The sequence below is a fragment of the Aythya ferina genome (assembly GCF_964211825.1).
Source record: "Aythya ferina genome assembly, chromosome: 1".
In the NCBI taxonomy this organism is placed as follows: Eukaryota; Metazoa; Chordata; class Aves; order Anseriformes; family Anatidae; genus Aythya; species Aythya ferina.
The window spans coordinates 61,887,576-61,908,161 of NC_140296.1; the positions used below are offsets into that span (position 1 = coordinate 61,887,576).

A 20,586-nucleotide genomic window follows, 5' to 3' on the forward strand; every position below is an offset into this window, starting at 1 on the left:
CAGCTTCTGCTGGGGCAACTCACCCACAAGATGCATTTGGGAAGTCAGGAGGCATTGCTTGTTACAGGTGCATGAATGCAATGCAACACTGCTAAGCTGTGCCTGTGAGATCATTACAAATAAAAGCCTATAAAGGTGAGGGGAGGCCAATCCTTTTGCAAAACTGACTTCTCTGTAGCATCTCAGGTTGGACATTTACATTTGCCACTACTTTTTCCATTATGAAGAGGAAAACCTTATATTAAAGAGTTTATGAGGTTGACAATATATAGCAAGTTGGCAATGAGATTTTCAGTTGCCAAGTATCTTTCATTCACTCTTCCAGGCAATGTGAAGAAATTCTTGGATTAGCAGCAAGTAAAAAAAGTGATGGATGTCTGTGGCATGCATTCAGATATATGAAAAGAAATGCAAGGTGTTAGAAATGCATGCCTGGTAACATTTTAATTTATTTGAGAATGTATATTTTCTTGTCCTAAGTGTGAAATTAGTTTCAATAACAGTTTCCAGGAGATCCTATTATTATAACATAACCATTAAATTTATAGTACTTGTGGAAAGGCTTCCCTCTGTTTCTTGGGATACCTCCCAGGAGAGCCTGGCGCTGAAATGTCTGACTCAGTAAATACTTATTTTTTGGTAGTATAACCTTCTTTCCAGCAAATGTGTGATTTATGGTTATTTTTGTGGTAGAATAAGTTTGGAATTATCTATCTGCATGGTATTCTTTAATAGGCTGAAAAAAAATACTTTCCTTAAAAAATAAGACTTTGAAAGATGCTAAATTTTGTGAGTTATTAGAGTATAATCAAAAAATTCACAGAAGGGATCACTGGCTGTACAAGATGAATGACATATTAGACAAGCATGGACAGATAGGGAAAACTTTATTTGACTAGTCCATTAACTTTGTCTCAGGCAAGTTAACCCCTCAGGAAATACCTTTTTCTATACAGAAAGTAGGACCTCAGCCAAAAGGTGGAATCTTATGAAAAGGTTTTAAGTAGTCAGTAAAGCTGAAAATGTCCATACCGTGTTTTGTGAATTACAGCAAAGATTTCTATGTCGCAGTATATGCTAAAATTACCATTTCCAAAGAAGCAAATACTTTGTTGCATGATAGTCTTAAAAGTAAGACAATCTCTTGATTTTGAAAACTGTAAACTCATGAGAGGAAATAGCCCCCAAGCCTCTTGAATCCAGATACAGACTTAACAACATAATACTTTCCAATGAATGCTAATGGCAATTTCATCTCTTCAACAATTACTCAAGAACTACTTCATTTTCTATGTAAACTTCATTTGTTTGTTTCCATTATTTTATTGTGAAAATCTAAGTTAGGTAACATACAAGCTCCTCTCCCTATTCCCAGTGCAGTCCTTTATAAATGTAATTAAAAATTCTAACTCAAGAGAACTGTTTGTAAACAATGGTAAACAATTTCCTTCTTCAATGAGATGACCTCTTTTCCTAGGTATCAAGTATCACAGCTTGAGTTTCTCTCTTTACACTGTGAGGTCTGTATTAGGAAGCAACAAAGTAAACAATAGAAAGAAGAAGGAAAAAACACCAAGGTCTAGACCAGCTTAACTTAAAGAACTTAGCCTAACTTCAGAGAACTTGACCGAAATAGTGTGGTTTTCTTATTTCTTCAGAAAATGCTGCAGAGTCCCTAGACCCTGAATGCGTATAAAGAATATATATGAAAACATATAAAGAATAGATACTATACTGCAGACCATTCCTAAATTTATATCAGTCTCTTTTAACAGACCAATACACGACTTTTCATCATGTCAAAATTGTAAAGAAAATGTAACAAAAATATGAAAAGATTTCTGTGTGAGCTACAGCCTGCCTTTGCAGGGGTCCTTGTACTGCTGCACAGTGCTGGACTGAAAGATCTGCTTCTACCAGTGCTCTGCATCTACACAGAAGTTACTGTATTACCCCAAAAAGGGGAAAAAGACTGTTTTGTGAACAGGGATTAAACTCATACTTCCCACCATTGTGAATTTGACCACAATCAGCACGGCTACCTGAACTGCAATAAGATGTAGGATTATGCAACAGTATAAAGTAAAATTACACTGATGAAACTCTAACCTTAAAAATGTCAAGTTATACTGACCACAGTAACAGTGCCCCACTGCAGATCCAAGTAAGACAATGATGAAATTAACATCATCATGGTGATAATGTTACATTTGTGGAAACAGGTGAACTGATGAATGAACATATCTGAATTTCTGGATTTCCCCAAGTAGAAAGAAATCTCAGCTAAAACCTCATACTAGTGTTAGTTACAGGCATTTTTTCTTAAATGTAAACACACAATGAACCTAAGCTGAAATCGATAGGATTGTTGGTTAAATCATTCTAACCCACCACAACTATCTTATGACCAAAGAAAAATGCAAGAGAATTAACCGGAATTCATTACACTGTAAAGAGTAGACACACCAATCTTGAGTTACTATTTTCAGCTTAGTACACATAATAGGACAAGAGGGCAAAGGTAGAAATTAAAGAAAAACAAATTCCAGCCATCAGGAAGAATTTTTCACAAGAGAATCATAACTGTTGGAACGCTCTATCAAGTAAGGTTAATGAGGCTAACAGCTAGCAGCCAAGGAACATAAAATTAGATGGCATCATGGGTGGATGACAAAAAGGAAGCAATTTTGTAATTATCCTGAAGGCAAGAATGCTTCTGATGCTCCCTGCATACCAACATACATACAGAAACACAATTGCCTTTCAGTTACATCTGCAAAACCTGATTACAATCCTTAGGAAATTACACAGCATAAGTAACAGGATAACCTGGACCAGGGGTTTTACAAAAGGTGTATAGGAAGAGGAAGGGTTATTTTTCCTTAATGGTCTGCTGTTTAAAAACTAGGTTCATTTTTTCTGGTTTGTTGTATTTTGCAAATTTCTTATATTCACTTACAGCTTTCTACAATAAAATAATACCTGGGAACTATGAGAAAATCTACTCTCAAAACTTTTCTTGTGGAGCTGGGAGGGGACAGACCCAGGACAGCTGATCCAAACTGGCCAAAGGGGTATTCCATACCATCTGACATCATGCTAAACAATATATAGGGGTGGCTAGCTGGGGTGGGGAGCTGGCTGCTCAGGGTTAGGCTGGGCATCGGTCAGCAGGTGGTGAGCAATTGCATTGCGTACTTGTTTTCGTACTTGTTTCATACACATTATTATCAGTAGTACTATTATCACAGAATCACATAATCACAGAATTGAAGGGGTTGGAAGGGACCTCGAAAGATCATCGGGTCCAACCCCCCTGCCAAAGCAGGTTCCTCAGAGCAGGCTGCCCAGGTATGTATCCAGACGGGCCTTGAATATCTCCAGAGAAGGAGACTCCACAACCTCCCTCGGCAGCCTGTTCCAATGCTCCGTCACCCTCACCGTGAAGAAGTTCTTTCGCATGTTGGTGCAGAACTTCCTGTGTTCTATCATCAGTATCATCATTATTGATATTATTGTTATTGTTGTTATTATTATTATTATTAATTATTGTTGTTGTTGTTGTTGTTATTATTATTTGATGCTACTATCAATCTAGTGACACACCCTGCAGACACTCCAAGTCCTGTGACAAGCCCAACTGCCACTCCAACCCCTATGATGGACCCTGCAGCCACTTCAGCTCCTGCTCCTGCAGTCATTTCATTGCTTGCTGATGTTCCAGTTCCAGCTCCTGCAGCCGTTCCAGCGCCTGCACAGAAGGATACGTAGGAAGGGTATGGAAGGATATAACATTTCCTTCCTTGTTACTTTTCCAAGTTAAGAGGTATTACAGATAATGTAATGCAACTGCGTCATGGAAGTATTCTGTGGATGTTAAGGAGGAGAAGTGTTTAACACCCTGCTTATGGGCTAACAGGGAGAACAAGTTCCCTCTCCCCCTTGCTATGCACACCTTCTGCATCACGTAGGCCGGGGCCCACCTGCACTGTGACTGCAGCAAGACCAACACCACCAGGATGGACAGGCAGCGAGCCCTGACTTGCTCACACTCACTCACTGGTTATCGACCATGGCTCTCATGTTGGGGTTATGTTTTAAGACAGTCTTCTGTGTGGCTCTGCTGCCGCGGGGGCCGATGGACAGTTTGAAACTCATGCCTGAAGGACGAGAGACACGTGGACCTACAGTGGTCCACATTTCCAGGTCTCCCGCAGACTTGGTCCTGCAGCAGGACCCCTCAGGCACCTGCTCTCTGCTTCTACTTGTAAAATGCTGGAGTGTCCCTTTTGCTCAGGTCTCCAAGTTCTCTGGTATTTGTCTTGCTGCTTTTGGATGTGCGGAGATTTTGGGAACAGATCATCAGATCAAAAGGTCAGAAGTCTTTCCTGCTTGTGCTCTGGAGCACAGTCTTTGTGTACATTGCTCATCTGAGACACAAGGGACAGCTGATGTTCCTGACCAGACCCTTTGAAAAGGTTAACCAAACTATCTAAAAATTACACTCAGTTCTGAAGTGTCAGAAAAAAAGTAAATTTCTTCAAACTATGGCAAAAATGAGTTGGTCTTTCATATCAAAAAACAGAAAGCAAGAAACAAGCTTGTACCTGATTTTAATTCAGTACTCTCTCATTCCCTTTCATAGGAAAAAAGTACTCCCTTTTGACAGTCTGCAATCTTGGAAGTAGGAAGATACAGCAGAAATTCTGGGATTGAACTCTCTGGCTGAAAAAACTTCAGGGCAATCAGAGTGGACCACAAAAAGACAGAACAACGATCCCAGGCCTGGCTTTTCAACTACTGAGGAACAGCAGTTTCCTCAAAGAGAAGGGTAAGTTCATGTTTAGAGAAAAGCTGTATGCAGAGGGGGATCTTGAGATAAGATGAACAATCTTAGGAAAATCTCTCCTGATATGATAGGAAAACAAAACAAAACAAAATGAAACAAACAAACAAAAAAAACCCACATTTTTTTATGGATAAATGGTTTGGGGAAGATGATACTTCTGTACAGATGAATAGATTACCATGGGGTTACCCATTATCACTAAGAGGTGCCATAACCTTGCTGCAGTCTAAAATGTAAATTGTGAAAATACACGGCACGTGCACTTCCATATCCCTTTATCTCCTGAGAATGACGAACTTTATTTTCCCATTATGAATTTTTCTATTTGATGAAGTTAAATGTGTACTTGTCTTAATGCAATATTTATTAAAAAAACTAATTGGTAGCCCCAGATTGGTAGCCTCAAGGCTAAGAGTAAATAGCAGAGGCCACTCAGTCTACCTCTCATTCATAACAAATGATGGCTCTACCTCAGTTCCTCTCTCCTTCCTTACAAATATTAGTGGCTCTAAGGAAGATGGTGAATGATACACTAATAAGAGTGAAATCACATTCATGGAAAATGACATACCTTGAAGAGTTAGTAAAAAATTACACTATTCCTAATTGGGGGTGGTGTACTTCCAGTGAAACAGATGACCAGTCCAGACTATTTCATGGAAACTGGATTCTATATACAAAACGTTCCCAAAATGCCAGTAAGATGTTTCTGATCTGGTCACAGTAACTGTCCTATATCCTTCTTTGGGTAAAACAATAGACTAGGTGGTTGAAAGCATGAAGCCCTGCATACCTACTAAGCAACACAGGACCATGTTCACATGTTGCTGTAGGGCTTGCATGGATTCCTTACTCTGACAAACTCAAGACTACCGTCTCAATCTTCAAAGTGATTTATGATCCAGCCTCAAGCTACCTTACTAATCACCCATCTACTCAATGGCGACACTATGTAATATTGTGTCCCTAAGGGACAATACAAACCTCAAGCAAGCGATTAGAGTTGTGAAAGCAGAAGTAATATTTGCTTGAGGTTTGCTGACATCTCAGACTATTGAACACACCTTATCAAGAATGGCTCCAACCTTATCCCTTTGAAGGCAAAGAATTTATTCCCTCCTACACAGGAAAATAATCAGAAGATCAGTATTGGTCAAAGTATGTGTTGTATGGATGGTGTAAGATGTTTGGATCTTGATTTGATGGCATAAATTCCTCAAAGGTAATCAATATTCAAGAGAAACCTAAATTTTTCCAGATTGTTCCCTAGTCCATGGGCCATATGAGTTCATTTGGATAACCATTCCTTGGAGAGGGATTCAGGTATAGATAGTCTGATGACTGAAACTGTTATGAAACCGCATAAAACTGTTAACATGTTCTACGCCTTTGAGCCCATTTAAGCCTATTTACTCAAAGTAAAGGGGTACTGATTACTTCAGTCCCTGGGTCATTAAAAGGTTGAAGTCCCAGGAAGTCCTCTCCTTAGACTTTGGTAAAAGGTAAGCAGATTATCTTATAGGGATTTTTTTTTTTTTTTTTTTTTTTTTAAGATAAGGTAATATTAATAGTTTCATAGATAGGGCACAAAGGCTGTGACCTGCCAAACAATCCAAAACTGTTGCCATAGATGAGGACTGGAAAAGTAAGAAGCAAATCTAGACTGGAAACTGACACTGTGTGACTGATAACCAATAAGCCTCAGTTTACAACAAATGAGGACAATTAAAACCCTCGCCTTCCACTACTCACCCAGTCTCAACTTTAATCTAAAATCAGAAGGTAAAAGCACATTTTTCACATTCCCCTCATCTGACCACTGTACATAAATACAAAATCTCTAGAGAGAGGGAGACAGATGAAGATGTGCTGAGGTTCTCATACTTTCCAAGAACAGATGAAAGAGCAGTTGGGGAGTGCAGCATAAGCCAGAAAATGAGCCTGTAGCCAAGTGCTACGTACTTGAGTCACTTGGGGACTTCCTCACGTGGGGAGGATGATCTTTCCTAACAGTTGTGTACAATGAAGAGGACTAGTGAATGCTTTTTTAACTTGCTTTTGCATTTTTGTTTCTGACCTGTCACCATTTGCATGTTTTTACGTGCTTATTTTTGTCCATTATTTTACTTGCATGATGCAGATACCAACAAATATGATGTCACAACACCATGAAACATCACATAAAGCTTCAAACAAGCTATCAGGACAGGATTTACTTTACTTATTCAAGCAGGTGACATAGAAATACAGTTGTGAAGCAAGCCACAAGTATTCAGAATGTTAACTGCTGCCTGCATTTTCTCACAATTTCTCAGCTGCTCATAAAGCAACTTAGTTTTCATGCAGTCCTACACAGATAAAATTGCCCAACTCACTGACTTATGTGAGAAATGAGAGAGGGACCCTGATTTCCAGCCAATTAATCTGCACTGAGGTGTCACAGTCTGAGGCACACGTGCTATGTCTATGTTAATACGTTAAGTATTCCCATGCCCTGCAGCTCTGTAAGGGGCCATCATGGTTCAGTGGGTGGCATTGGTAGTAGGGTGATGGTTGGACCAGATGATCTTGAAGGTCTTTTCCAACCCTAATGATTCTGTGATTCTGTAATTCTGTGATTCTGTTTTGCAAACGAAGGAGGCTAATTACTAAGACTAATGACTATTATGGACATGGACAGACTGTGCCAGCTGGCCACAAGGGCAGAGAATACACCTGGGACTCTGCGGTTTGCAGTAAAGGACACAGCCAGAGAGGAAGCAGTCTGTGGGCTTTACTGAGTTAAGAGATACCAGATGTGCTGGCTACCACATAAGCACATACAGCAGAGAGAAGATTTAGGCAACTCTATATCTTCTCTGACAATGCACCTGCAAATCACCTGGGGAAAATTTAGCTTCAGTTCCACACCATGGGGGAAATGCTTAAATTTCCCCCCTTGCTTCCTTCTTCCAGCGAGTGCAACTGAAGATTTTCCAAGTGTCACGCAGAGACGCCTGGGCCGTTTTCCAGCAAGCTGTTTCTCTGGCTCCCGGCTTGGGGAGATATGCTGGCTTCCCATGCTCTGCGGCCCCAGCGGCTATTCCCAGCCCTGCGCGGGAGCGGCATTCCTTTCTGCCCACTCCCTGTGCTAAAGCTCAGCCCAGGACACGCCGGCAGCCCCGGTGGGCAGCTCCACTCTCCTTCCGGAGGGGCTCCCTGGGGCTTGGCTGGGGCACCGTGAGACTGTGACCAGGTGGCTGAACACCAATTGCCCTGGGGTCAGTGGGGCTGCAGCCCAAACGTGACATGCCTTCCTGCATCTGTTTGCAGTGTGCAAACGGGGGTTGTGCAGGCAGAGCAGGACTGAACCTCACAGAAAGCCAATGCTGTGCTTGCCAGTGTGGCAGGGAAGCCTGCTGAGCTCTCCCAGCTTCTCCCATCCACCTTAAGAAGTGATTCTACTCCCCACGGCTGCCAGGCTGCGGTTTTGCAAGCGCAGGCAGGACCTGAGCATGGTATAGGCAGCAAATCACTGATCTGTACAAACTTTTTTTCTCACCCCCCAGTCTGGAGCTCTGCACACCCGTGATGAAGAGCAGATGTTTTCTTGACCCCGTGTTTCCACAATTCAGACATGCAGAGAGATGGCCAGTGTCCTGCTAAACTAGGGGCTGCAGCAACCCAAGGATGAGAATGGGCAGAAAGACACCCGCATGGCTCTCTGCCTGTTGCACCAGCACCAGTGGCTGATAGTGGGCTCTACAAGCTTGGCACTGCGTGTAGCACTCATAAGCTCAGAGTTGGGACAGAGCTGCAATCTGAAACAGTGATACTTGTTTTCTAAAGAAACAAACAGAAATAAAAAGATCAACAACAACAACAAAAAGTTTTTGGCAAAGTATGACAAGTAGAACGTCTGTGTCATATCCAAAATTCTTCACTCCGCCTCAAATATTTCTTTTTACTCAGTCTGGTTACATTGTCAGAAGGTAATTTTGACCAGCAGAGAACCTTAAAGAGCCTTATGAAATAAAAAGGAAAAGCATAGCTGGAATAAAAAAATGTTACATGGCTTCATCAGTCAATGGTGAAGGGAGGTTTGGGCATGATCTGCAGCTAAGACCTGCCAAAAAACAAGCCAAGCCCTATTTATCTGAATGATCTTCACTTGCTGAGTTCAAAAAGCTACTTCAAAATAAAGGTTGGGATTACTTAGGAATAAATAGGACATCTGAAATATCCCAAGCAAGTGTACATCACTGGGAACAGATATGATCTAAAAATTCTTCTGATCTTGCACATATAGGATTATTTTAAAAAACACATGCCAATAATAGAATCCACAACACATTGCAAAATGCAATATATTGTTGGGAGGAAACAAACTTTGCTATTCACAAAAGTGGGATGAAAAAAACATATTCTGGAATATAAACTACCTGGAAGAATTTTAAAGACAGATTCTCTATGATGGACATAGTAACAGCATACGTCTTCCACCAGCAAAGTATTTGCAGTGCCTCTTGCATTACAGAGCAAAGATTATTTTATGAGATGGAGTGGCAGTTTGCAAAGAAAGAAAGCTGTTAATAGACAAATATATTTTCCTGTGCTACAAGGACTATTCTCAATGATCAGATGAAAGCTTTTTTTTTTTTTAGTATTTAGTTATGCATTAAAACAGATGTCTGATGTCTGACTGAAGACTTTAATGGAGATCCTTGCCTTGGGCATAAAGACATGGATTATAATGGTGAAAGGAAGACTCGGTGTCCAACCCCAGTAACCATCCCCAGCCTTGCTAACTGCTGTGGGGATGTATCAACCTGTGAAGCCTTCTCTGCCTCTCCACCCTAGTTGACATTTCCTATCCCCAGCTCCCCTGCCCAAAGCAGCAGCACCCTGCACTGTCTCTGAGTACAGAAAGTCCCTACTACCCCTCCTTCTTGGGCTACACAACCGTAATGACATAATGGTGGAACAGTAGAAACTGCACATTATTTTACTGTGAACTTAGTCAGTTGCTGCAATTTGTAAGAAAATAACTGTTAATAAATACCTGTAAATACTGCAAATCTTACTGAGCTTTTTGGTCCCTGGGAGCAAACAAGGTATTCCAAATAGTGTAAAACATTAGTTTCCTAAGGGAGAACATGGAAGATAAGCTGCAGCCTTTGGCAAGCAAAAGCGTCATAACAGTCAACGGCAAGATCACCTCTGAATCCTTCCAGATCTTGGATAAGTATACTGCAGTATGAAGAATGTTCTACTCTTTGCCTTAGAAAAACAAAAGGAAAGAACTGATAAAAAATACTGTAGTTTCAGGCAAGAAACTCACTCATGAAAAAAGAAAAAGATCCACTCAAACAACCTGTGTTCTAAACTACTCAATCAAGATGTTTATAACAAGTGTCAGTTTATAGACATAACTGAATAAGCCACAACAGTTTTTTATTTGGGGTAAGTCTATTCTGCTTACAGATTTATTTTTATTTTTTTCCACAACATTAAAAAAATATAGCTGTAAAGCCATAATGCATAAAGACTTCCTGTGGTGCAATTACTACACAACAAAAGCCAGGTATACTACTTTATAAGTTCATGGAAAATCAATGTTTAATTTTTGTAACCACTGCAGCTGCTTTCAGATAAAGGTGACAAAATAAGTACATCCTTTCATTACATGCTAATGTACCATGACAGGATTCTTGTCTCTCGGTGTCAACATTTTAACCTCTGAGAAATATGGGAAGCTGCCAAAACTCTGTCTCTTCTACCAAATACAGCAAAACATGAGTATATATTATGTCATTTAATAAATGTAAAAGACAGAATTACACTGAATATATTATTGCTACCATCCCTTGAGCGTGCTCCTATCTACTCACAAAAAAAAATGAGTCAAGAGTCTACACATGGCTTTCCACTGAGAGATTACAGAACAAGGGCATGTACAAGAACCTCTTTCCATTGTTAACGCAGTGAGACAAACTATATTGCTTCTGGCGTATCCAGTTCTTGCATGAGTAACTTTAACCAGTGTTACAAGATACGTCTGTATACAAAGATTGGTCTGATTTAATACATATAGACATGGCAGAAATCTACCTAGGAAGAATGATTAATTCATAAGAAATTAGGCTGAGCATCGGTTTCATAGGCATGACAGCTAAAAAGAATTTCACTAAGTATTTGAGGAATAATAAGGGAGTGTAACATTTAAGGAAATCCTCTTACTGATGAGTGGAGCAGACAGCATATGAGAAAGAAAGGACCAGAAGAAAGGAATTCATAGCTATAGAACAAGACTATTTCCATATATGTAATACTTACAGAGAGTGTGTTTGTCTGACATTGTAAAGATGCTGTCAGATGAAATCTTTGCTCTGGTAAAGAAAAAAATAATCCCATTTGGGCAGCCATCTAGAGCATGATGCACACTGTAACACTCATCATGATGGGGACACCACTGCCAGATCAAGGCATGACGGTGTCAGTGGAAGTGAGGGGTTGTGCCTACTGCAGCTGCCTGCAAACCACCTATTTCACTCAAGACTTCTCACAGTTCTTTAATGGAGTTGCTGCTTCTTCACATCTTTGTGGCTGAACACAGAAAGAGTCCTCTCCAAACTACCCAATAATTCTTTCAGGGTACAAAGAAATAGTGAATAAAGTGATCAGATATACTGGGAGGCTCCCCTAAATGATGTTTTTCTTTTTTTTCCACATAACATTATTCTGTCCAATTTTTCTTATAAAACACCACTGTTACTGAAAGATGAACCAAATTGTACACTCAGCTAAACAGACATGAAAAAGCCATGACTGCAAGCTAGTGGAATTGCCCCAAATTACCCCATTGCAACAGTGAAATGAAATTGTTCTAAAATGGAATTGCCACATTTCTCTTAGGGAGATTTCCTAGACAGAGCTGTTTCTGAAGTAGTGCACAGGTAAGGTGTCCGATATTTGCAGGAAGTGATGTACTCTGCATGCACTAAAGAGTGTAGCAGAAGAATTTGATAAGTCAAGTTGACTACTCATTCCTATGTCACCTGTGCAAGTACACATGGAATATCATATTTTGCACACTGTGATCTTGGTGCATGCATTTCCAGTGGACATGGCCAGCAGGGTGGGCTGAGTGATTGATCCACCCTAACCTCTATTGGCCTGGAAATCCTGGGTCAACAAAAAAAGTCCTCCTATTTCCACCAGATAAAGGTTTCCAGATGGAAACAAACGGTACACATCTGGGAAAACTTGGATATATGATAGCTGTAGTGCACTGACACATAACTTAGAGCATCAACTTGTGTTAGCAACCTCATTTTACTACAAAGTCAGCAGAAAGAAGTACATACCACTGTTGGCTTTATCCTCTCTTTTTAGGGCTTGTTGCCCTCTTTGATGCTATCCCCCTGAATATATCCCTTTACAATATCACAGAAGTAAAAAAGATCATATTCTGTACACTACTTTGACTCTATATTTTTTCTCCATAAATTTTTCTATGCATCTATATATGTTGTTCTTTTTAAATACCTATCAGTTGTGATCAGTTATGCATAGTTATTTTTCCAAATGTTATTCTAACTTTCTCTTGACTTTCTTTCTTTAGTCTGACATTCATTCCCTTCTTTTCTATGATTCCACTGCTCCCACCAGCATTTAGCTTTTTTAAAAAAGTGATTTTCATTAGGAGCAGTTAAAAAAATATACTAAGAGGGCACCAATGAAGTCATCAAATGTTTCAAAGCTATTTAGAAAGAAGTGCGCTTTGGGAAAGACAGGAAAAAAATCATCATCAGTAGAAGGTATATTCTCTCTGAAAAGAAAAAAAAAAAAGTATTTTGGATGCAATACACTTGCAGTGAGAGAAACAGTGAGAAATTTGTGAACTTGGCTAAACTTTGGGTATTTAACACAACTTAATTTTATTTAAGCCAGATGAACATTTATATCTACAATTTAGAACGGTTCCAAATTTATTTGAGGCCTTTAACATCACCAGCCAGCATATGCCAAAGACTGCTAAAGATAACCGGGGCCTGATCCACTCCATTTGGCTGTCTCCTTTAGTATTTCCATCCAGGAACTTCTCTTCCCTAGCTCTCTTTGAGCCCGAAGCTGGAGTCCTCTCCTCTGGCCAAAGATACCATTACTTCTGCCCTGATCCTCTGATATTCTAAACATCCTCTTTCTTTTTCTTCCTCTCATTTCTTTCTTTGCTCAGAAACATCCACTCCGTAGCAGCTACAACAGTCTGCCAGACATGGTGTCCAGTCAGATGTTCTGGGTTCCCTTCTTTTTCTCTTCCTCCTTTCTGGCTTTCTCCTTCATCTCATTCCAGTGTCCTCCCATGTATAATTTTACTCATTCAGCAACGCTTATCTCCACCAACTGGAACCTGTTCACACACATGGCTGTTGAATTCAGCTGCTATGCTTGTCTTATTACAGGCAGAACAATGATTTTTAAGATCTGTCTATAATAATTCATAGCGATTTTTGATGATGACTGCCAGTGCCCACCTGCAAGTACTCAGGTGCTGCTTCTTCAACATGTCTACTTTGTCACTTTGCAGACACATTCAGACGGGGGCTGTTGCTGCGAGGAGCGAGCTGCCCGCCTCTCACCCCCAGCTGCTGTCTCCCAGGGCTGTGACAGCCCAAGTTTCCATGAATGCACGTGGGGATCTGAGCAAGGCTAAAGTTAGCTCTCCACACTCTTCTCTTTTTGGGGGCTGGTTAGTTTAAACCAATAATTTTCCAGTTTAGCTCGCCACGTGACTATAGAAAGATCTGTGCTGGCTGAGGGAAGAGAGTGGCACTTGGGGGGAAAATGGGATAAATACTTTGGTAGCAATGTGGCTCTGATTCTTCATGGAAAGATGATCATACTGCCTCACTCACATGCACAGGAGTGTTTCATCTCCTAAGCAGCTGCCACTATAGAACTGCCCATCAGGGAAACCAGACATCCATGGAGGCCAACTTAATCTTCCGTGAAATTCTGGGGAAAACATCACTTTCAAGGAGATTCAAGGAACCTTGACTAGACTGCATGCACTAACTTGAGGAGGTAGCTCAGATACCTCCTTGGTATCCCTCTGCATTAACTCTGTAGCCTGCGGTCTACAAGCAAGAACACGAAGGAGAATAAATCATCCCACGCTGTGGCTAAAGCTCAGGTATCACACTACACGCTCTGCAGCACACCTTCAGAAAAAGAAGAGGCAAACCACAAATGACACCGTTTTAGGTCAGCTGATCCCAATGATGTCATTACTGGACCTAAAATGCTTTAATTGTCATCAGCCTGTTCTGGTTTCAATAGCACATGGTAGCATCATTCCTTTCGCGCAACTCAGCAGAAGGATGACGCCACCAAAAGATCATGGCAAAGAAAAATAATACATGACACTTGGGGGCCTCACTCACTGCCCTTCCTGTGGGGCTATGGGGCTTGTCTGCCAGCTTGTGCTTGGCCACAATGTGGAGAAACTCCCCCAGTACCCCACCTGGCACAACCAGCCATGCAGACCGAAGGGCAAACTGCAGCCACAATTGTGTGCCACAATACCTCCTGCAAAAGCCCTGATATTTCCTGCTTTTTAAGACATTATGCCATCTCCCTGTAAAGACATAACCACACCAGGTATCTACGAGGAGGGTAAAGTAATAAAAAATAAGGGGTAAAAACTGCAGAGAGTGGGATTAAAATATCAGTAGAATAGCTCTTAAAAAAGGTAATTGAGGTGCACCTTACCCTCGCATGGCGTTTTGGTGGCCTTCCAGCATCTACTCTGACGGCTGACAGCACCACCTCCAGCAGGACCAGCGCGATCCCCAGATCCCTGCACGGAGAAGGGAACAAGCTCAGTGTTGTTGCAAGCGAGCACAAACACAAGCACGTGATAGACTTCCGCGGCTCAAGGTGACAAGGCGACTTCGGAAAAGTTGTTCCCCGCAGCCCCCCGGGCGGATTTACTTACGGACGAACCAAAGCACTCGCGCTGGGAAGCTGCGCGATGTCCATCTTCGCTCATTCCCAGCCCGGGGGCTCCGCTCACGGCTTCCTCTCGTCGCCGGGCCGTCCCCTGCGAGCCGAGCTGAGCCGAGCCCGCTCCTGGCACCCTCCGGAGCTCGGCGAGGCGCTGCTGGGGGGGCTCGCAGCCGCCCTGCCCGGCCCGGCCCCTGCCCCGCTCCGCTCCTCTCCGCGACCTCCCGGGCGGCCGCGACGGTATGGGATGAGGAAGCGACGCCTCTACCCCCCCGCCGCCCGCACCCACCCACCCATGGCCGGCAGAGGAGGAGGAGAAGGAGGAGGAGGAGGAGGAGGAGGAGGAGGAACCGCGGGGAGCGGGCGAGGTTGCGCGCTCCCAGGGTCTCCGCCCGGGGGAGGAGAGGGGGCTGCCGCCGCCCATCGGTTACGGCGAGGCGAGTCCCTCGCCCTGAAGGCAGCCGCGGCCGCCACGGAGGGGAGAAGCACGGCTGTGGGGCCGGCCCCGCGGAGCCCCCACGCCCAGCCGCCGGCACGGTGCGCGGCAGCATGTGGCTGTGGCTGGGCTTCGGGCTGCTGCTCAGCGCAGAGCTCGACACCGTCGCCGCCGCGGTGAGTACGAGGGGGCTGCCCCCGCGCCACTCTCGGACCCCCTTTGCTGTGGGGACGGGACCCGAGGGACCGGGGATCCCCCGGAATCGCCCGGGGGGTCTCCGCGGGTGGGCAGGCGCGGCGGCCAGGTGGGGGGACCGGGGGGATGCCCGGCTGCCCCGCCGCTGCCCTGCGCGGGTGCGGAGCGGGACCGAGCGCGGGGCGCCGCGGGATGGCCGCGGGGTCCGGGTCCGGGTCTGGGTTTGGGTCCGAGCTCCGGGCACGGCCCCGCCGTGGTCTCGCTGCCCCCCGGCTCCTCGGGGAACGGCTCGGGGTTGGGAGGGAGGATGGAGAGCGCAGCCGGGACCTAAAGCAGCGCGGGCGCCCGGAGAGTGATAAACAAAACAAAACAAAACGGAAAGGTGAGCTTTTGTAGGGAAAAACAGCGACAAAAAATGCGGCTGGCTGCTTGGATTCAAAGAGTCGTGCTCGCTGCCTTTGACCCCCGCGATGGGCAGTCGGCCGGAGACCAGGAATGATTCTGATGTTAATGATTAAAGTTCAGTTCTGGCACCTTTCCTGACAGAGCGAGATTCAGCTGCAGACATGTAAAATCGAAAGTATGCAAGTAGTCTGAAAGTTTTGCTAAGGGAGCTAATTTTATCCCTGTGATATTAGCTACCCGCTGCCCTTAAGTTAAAGGACTCCGTTTCCTAGCGCTCCTGAAGTATTTTGCAGTGCCTCGGACCGTCTCTCCCCTAAGCAAAGGGAGTTGACATGATAACGTGAACTGAGTCATCTTCTCATGGTCTTTGGTTTCTTGCTTTTGGGGAGTTCGACCCCATAGCAGTGAAATCCAGGGGTGCAGAAAACCAGTAGCCACGGGCAGATGGGTTGTTTGTCACATTCCCTGCCGTAAATGTAAGATCTGGCATTTTAAGCAGTGAAGGAAGTAGCAGAGAGGCTCATTGTAAACTTGTTTTCTGCAGAAAGCAAGTTCTATATTGAACTGCTTTTTTCTGTGTGACCATGGGGATGGTATCTATGCCTTGGATCAGCTGAAGTCAGAAATGCACTGAACTTCTGACGTCTGATCTGTTGCTCCTAGGCTGATAGTATCAGGCTCGCAGTGATGGCAGTAAATCACTTGGTGATGCACCTTTGGGATGATTCACCCATCATTTGGCATTAAACTGTCTTCCTTTCAGGATATAATTAAATTTAATTAATTAAAATCTTTTGAGGTAAATCATTCATGTTTGAATTCTGAATTTGGTGTTCCTAGAGGTATAAATGTCTCTCTGTGAAATATGTTCCCACCTTGCACAGTTTAAGTGAAGTCATTGGGTAAACCCCAGCCGTCAGTGACAGACAGACAGCTATGTGACAAAGACCTGCACATTAAAAGAAAATTTGAGCTTTAATACTACTTATACAATTTCAAGTCTTCCATAGCAACCCTGAATTGTTCTAAAGTTGTCCTGTGTGTGCAGGATAAGTTGCTGTATTCACATCAAGGCTCCTAAATGCAATCTGGAGCTGTTAATTGCGTTACGGAGCTGTCACACTATTAACCACCCTTTCTGTGCTATGCTGGCTACAGATTGCTCCTGATTGCTCGGTGCCACCAGGAAACACAAGCATGCCACGGAAGCCGAGCTCCTTGAGGCTTTATTGCCATGGATGAACTTTCAGCCATGCATGGCTGGCCTTTCGCTGCGTGCCGTTCTGCCAGCATTGCCCTCAGCAGATCCCCAAAGGCTCTGGGGCCTGCTTCTCTCCGGAGAGCCCAGAGCTGGCTTGGTGCACCCGGGTAATGGTGGCCGAGCGGGGCTGTCACATACATGAGCCTCATTCTCCTGCTTTCTGAGGGTTGGCGGGGCTGGCCCTATGCTCACATTGTCCTGGGCCAAATGTGTCCCTGCTGCTCGGTTGTTCTGTTTATGTTTGAGCAACGGTTGTGTTAAAAGAGGGCCGTGTGGTAGGAGAGGTTGCATGCAGCGCTGGGGGTGACAGGCTGAAGGAATCAGCTGGTTCTTTCCTGCCCTGAAATAACTTGTATAATCTAGATGAAAAAATCGTTATGTTTGTGCAGCCACCGTCTTGTCATGCTCTTAGTCGTTCTGTGGCCTTCATCACAGAATCTCTGAGGCTGGGGTCACCTTGCAGAATGACTCATCCAAACCCTGCCCAGAGCAGGCTCACCTATAGCAGGCTGCTCAGGGCTGTGTCCTGTGGGGTTCTGAGCACCTCCAAGGATGGGGACTCCACAGCCCCTCTGTGCAACCCGTCCCATGTAGTAGACATGTTTCTTCATAGTTCTCCTTGTGGTTGTGCAGGAGTGACTAGCTGAAACTCGAGGTCATGTCTGCAAGGGCAAATGTAGCAGAAGCAGCTTGTGCTGTGTTGCTCTCAGGGATTCTGCAGAGTAACAGGGCCAACAGTAAAAAACTCTTTTTATCACTGACTTACTCATGATTAAATACATACAAGGAGATTTGGAAGGACTCCTCTCATGTCGGCATTTGATGCAGCAACGCCAGCCTTGAGCCAGCTGCTGTCAGGATCCCGTGCCTTAGTGCACAACAGGGGACCACTCCTTTGCAGCTCCCATGGGGACCTTGCCAGGGTGTGAAATGGCACTATGAAGTACACCCACATGTGACACTGGAAGCTCAAAGCATTTCATGTTCACCCATTGTCATTGAAATACTAATTATAGCTGATATGGGCTTTTGTACTGTTCCATGTTTTACTCAGGAGATTCATTTTCAAATTGTAAAGGGAGCAGAGCAGAAGACAGGTCAGCAGTTTATTGTGTTTTCAGGTCAGACTGAGAGAGAGCTCCCGTGAGGCAGTTACAGGAGAAACTTGTTTTGATGGATCTCTGCAGGGGCTCTCATTTCTGACACTCTTCAAGCTGCCGCTTCCTTTGGAGAAAGTCTGCTTCCTAGCATTAGTACTGCTTGGTTGAGGGATGACAATGCCATGGAAATCCTGGTTTCGTGTTTTGATACCCTCTCCACACCACTGCAGATGCCTTCTGTGTGTTTTCCGAAATGGAGCAAGATCTCCTGGCTGCATTTAAGTAGTGGGGCAGATCAGCCTTGACACGAGCAGGCTGGGTGCTGGTGGGAGGCCAGGAGGTCCCCAGGTGAGCCCTGCCTGGTGTGTGTGTCCTGGCAGAGTCTGGGATGAGGCTGCTCTGCCCTGTCACCCTCACACCTTCCTCTCATCACCCTCCTGTTTTGAAATCATAAAAACACAACCAACCAACCAAACAAAAAACCCCTGCTCCCAACTAGTCTGAATGATTTTTCTGTTCTGATTATGTTAAACACAGTTTATTGAGATAAAGGCAGGTAAGCCAAGGGCAGAGAAAAGAAATGACTAAAGAGGCCTGGATGACTGACAGCAGTTCAGGGTGTGCTTTTACTAGTGAAATCAGGCTATGTTGGCCACCTGCCTTCTGCAGCCTTTCATGCCTATCACTGTGACTGTCTTTGGTGTTGAGAGACTCAGCTCACCTCTCCCTCGAGGCCATTTGAGATCCTTGTCCCTAAATGACCTCAAGGACTTGTCTTGTTGACACTAAGAGCACGTCTAACAAACCTTGGCAAGTTTGAGTTCAGGATGGAGATGTGGTTACTGTAATTCAGAAGATGTGGCCAGAAGGAGAGACCCAAATGTCTTCCGCAGAGTTAAGCACCTCCCAGGCTAGAAGGCATCCCTGAGAAATGGGAGATGAGGGTCGATTCCCCCTGCCAGGCTATGGTGGGACACAAGAAGGTGTGAAGGACAGCTCTCTCCCTTGCTCCTGTAGGAGCTAGGTGGCCTGATAGGAAAGGGTGTGGGACTGGGGGTGGTAGATGGTGCACTACAGAGAGAGATGAGAGCATGGACATGCATGTGGCCTTCCAGCTGGGAGATTCAGATGTCATCTCCTCCCATGTGATGCTAGTGTGGTCTGTAGCCTTGTTGTTACAGGAACTGTACTTGCCCAGGAGGTGGGAGAGGTGGATGAATCCCTCTGGGCAGAAGGGGAATTGAGATGGGTTGCCCAGCTCCCCCAGGGACACCACTGTTGCATGAGAAGGGCGTAGTGGTGGCTGCTCCTCCAACCCTATGTCAGAGCAAGAGTAACCCAGTTCTGCATCCCTCAGGTATTTGAGGTTGGCTACTTGCATGTAGGAGAGGGATTGTGGCCTCAGAGCTGAGCTAGCACCTGATTGTGAGCAGTGGTTTTGGGAAGGGAGAGTGTGGTAGAGGGTCTAGAGAGGCAGGTTGCTTCAGGAGCACATAAGGGGTTGCTGCCGGCTGTGTTCGAGCACCACCAGCTGAGCACACCAGTGACGGAGATCTCAGCCAGCCTCCTTCCCTGAGCAATCCTGACTCATCTTCGTCAGCCCCTTCCCGCAGCCAGCTGTACAGCATCAGCAGACGCAAGTGCATTTCTGAACCGTCATCCCAAGTAGCACAGTTCTCACTTCTGGGCACTCGGGTGTGTTCAGTGTCTTCAGAACTACTGCAGTATTTCATCGCAGCTCATCTGCTTAGCGTTTGTAGTCCTGGGATATATAGTTGTGTTGTATGGGGTCTGAGGTTATGCTGGTTGTATATGCTGTCAGTTGCCATGATCACGTAGAGAAATGTAGGATAGCTGCTTTAGGCAGCTAAGACAATTGTTTAAAAACATCAGAAACCATCTCTAGGGATAGGCTTGTGAATATTGTTCTTTTTATAGAACTAGACTAAACACGATTCAACAACCTCAACATGAGAATAAATTGACTTACTTCATCAGTGTTTAAAAGTTACATAGTGCTCCCTTCCCAGAATTTCCGCTGGTATTACAAAGGCGTTTGACACCTTGCAAAATATGGCCAAAGGGAGAAATTTGGGCATGGGCTATAACCTGACTGAAATAGCAACCAGTGTAGATAGGGAGCAGTTGAATATATGAAGCACTGCTACAATTTAACGATGTTTGTGGGAAGATAAATTTTGACTTCTCAGGGTTGTGGCCGGCTGGGATTATTCTTGGTAATTTAATACATCAGAAAAGTATGTGGCATTAGCCCTCCAAGAGTCTTTATATAGCAGTATCTTGGACAATGTGGACATAAAATACAGAACAAATTAAAACATTGTTGACATAT

General features: G+C 44.2%; 2 protein-coding genes across 2 annotated transcripts in view; one reads left to right on the forward strand and one right to left on the reverse strand.

Moving 5' to 3' along the window:
• The window catches only part of COL4A2 (collagen type IV alpha 2 chain), a 135,467-nt gene extending 120,376 nt beyond the window's left edge, over window positions 1–15,091 (reverse strand). The window contains exons 1-2 of the mRNA XM_084515166.1: window positions 14,829–15,091; window positions 14,603–14,690 (exon numbers count right to left, since the gene is read on the reverse strand). Of these exons, the coding sequence (XP_084371292.1) occupies window positions 14,603–14,690; window positions 14,829–14,872 (132 nt within the window). The 5' untranslated portion in view covers window positions 14,873–15,091. The remainder of the gene's footprint in view (window positions 1–14,602; window positions 14,691–14,828) is intronic.
• A 155-nt stretch (window positions 15,092–15,246) lies between these two features.
• Window positions 15,247–20,586, forward strand: part of COL4A1 (collagen type IV alpha 1 chain) — a 127,984-nt gene continuing 122,644 nt past the window's right edge. Inside the window, exon 1 of the mRNA XM_084515177.1 lies at window positions 15,247–15,448. Within this exon, the coding sequence (XP_084371303.1) occupies window positions 15,386–15,448 (63 nt within the window). The 5' untranslated portion in view covers window positions 15,247–15,385. The remainder of the gene's footprint in view (window positions 15,449–20,586) is intronic.